Source organism: Sardina pilchardus, unplaced genomic scaffold (assembly GCF_963854185.1).
Source record: "Sardina pilchardus unplaced genomic scaffold, fSarPil1.1 HAP1_SCAFFOLD_241, whole genome shotgun sequence".
Classification (NCBI taxonomy): Eukaryota; Metazoa; Chordata; class Actinopteri; order Clupeiformes; family Clupeidae; genus Sardina; species Sardina pilchardus.
The window spans coordinates 3,091-5,000 of NW_026910926.1; the positions used below are offsets into that span (position 1 = coordinate 3,091).

Consider the following 1,910-nt stretch of genomic DNA (forward strand, 5'->3'; position numbering starts at 1 on the left):
GAGAGTGAGGACCACGTGCAGTTGCTTCTCTTATAAGGTCCAACTGTTGTCCTCCATCTCTTAGTTGCTATGGGGGAAGCACGTTGCAATACAAAGAAATAAACGGCGGTGGATTGCGGGTGTGGTTTGCCCTTGAGGAGCGGAGCGGAGGCTTGCGAGGGTGAGAGGGGAGAGATGATTGGCGCTGGTCAGCAGGGGGGGTGGTCTTACCTTCAAATGCCCGCGCCGCATCGACCAGGTGGGACCAGTCCAGCCCCCCAACAGGGTCCGGCAGGGGCATGAGACCGGCCTCCGCCAGCTTGGCCTTGTCCGCCAGCGAGCCGTCCGAGTACCAGAGGTCGTCTGTGGAGACAGGAAGGTCAGGGGGGGGTTAGAGGTCAGATGTCAAAGGCCAGACGAGGGGCAGATGGATAGATTAGCGGGACGACAGGTTGGGCAAATGTCCCCACCTCCTCTCACTTGTACCGTAGCCCCCCCCCCCCCCTCCACGTGCTTCCCTGTCATTCAGATGCTTGATTTATCTATTTATTTATTTAGTTCGTCCGTTTGTTCCTTCCTTCTTTCTTTTTCTCTTTGTCTCGTTCTCTCTCACCTTCACAATCCCCCCATTTCGAATGCTCATTTCTATCAATGTCAATCAATTCTCTCTCTCTCTCTCTCTCTCTCTCTCTCTCTCTCTCTCTCTCTCTCAAAAGGGTCCGTATAAATAGGTAAAGCCATCATAACAGTCTTCACAGTGATACACCAGGATCTTTATATAAAATCGGCTATAGGCACACAACTTTATCCCTCCGTCTCAAAGAGTCACTCTTTTTTGGCTCACTTTTGCCCCTGTCTGTTTTCTGTGCCTTTGACTCGCTCGCTCGCTCGTCTGCGAGGCCAACGGGGGGCAGCTGGAATCCCACTGAACTTCAAATGGAGTGGAGGGGTATATGAGGATATCTCTTTGTCCCCCGCCACTTCAAAGTCTATTTGCCGAGGAACCGTTTTAATTTGACGCAACGTCACGCGCTCTCCAAACACTTATAAAACTATGTCTTGATGTGGCAGACGGAATACATAAATATATCAGCCCAGATCCACAAAGCCAGAAATCAAAGACGTAAAAAAAGCGTGCAGACGGGAAAACACTGATTATGTCTGCTCTCGTCTTCTGTTCTGCCCCCCGACTGTCGTGAGACGAATAACAATTATCCCGACGAGGAGATTTTCCATCGCTCTCTATCGCCCTTCCTCCCTCTGTTTCCATCCCTCCGTCTATCTGTCCATCTACCGAAATCCTTTGACCCTCTCGCACTCATCGCACTCAGAGGCGCGAAAAAAAAACCCCCGGAGTTAATTGCTCATTTTTCCTGAATAATAATTGCCCGAAATCTGGCCTCTAATGGAAACGCCTCTGTGCGAGAGAGCCCACCTTTGCCTCCGGCGTGGAATCCCAATGAGGGCCGCGCCGCTCCGACACCACCGGGACCTCTGCCTAACAGACAGGCAATTAGTCGGACACCTACGTCCACCCCATCTGATTGCACTGAGTGAGGTTAAAAATAGAGGGCAAGATCTGTCCGTTCGTTCCTCTCTGTTTTTATGGTGTTTTTTTTTTTTAGAAAAGAAGTGCTTTTTAAAAATCTGGACGACATGACCACAGGGACCAATAGGAGTGAGGTGTGTGTGTGTGTGTGTGTGGGGGGGGGGGGGGTTCCTTGTGCAGTGTAGTGGAGCGTACAGTGAGCGTAGTGGTGCTTGTGTGTGTGAGTGATTAGAGGAGAGGCTCTGGTCACGGCCTGTTAGAGACACACTACTGCTGCGGCCCCTCAACTGGAGCAGACTGGGCAAGTCTGGGTTACGCAGATGGAGAGAGGGAGGGAGAGAGAGAGGGAGAGAGAGAGAGAGAGAGAGAGTGAGAGAGGGAG

At 51.6% G+C, this 1,910-nt stretch overlaps 1 protein-coding gene across 1 annotated transcript in view; it reads right to left on the reverse strand.

Moving 5' to 3' along the window:
- Positions 1-210: 210 nt before the first annotated feature.
- LOC134074809 (signal-induced proliferation-associated 1-like protein 2) overlaps positions 211-1,910 on the reverse strand; it is a gene marked incomplete at both ends in the record, with an annotated part of 12,502 nt that continues 10,802 nt past the window's right edge. The window contains one exon of the mRNA XM_062530496.1: positions 211-342. Coding sequence (XP_062386480.1) covers positions 211-342 — 132 coding nt within the window. The remainder of the gene's footprint in view (positions 343-1,910) is intronic.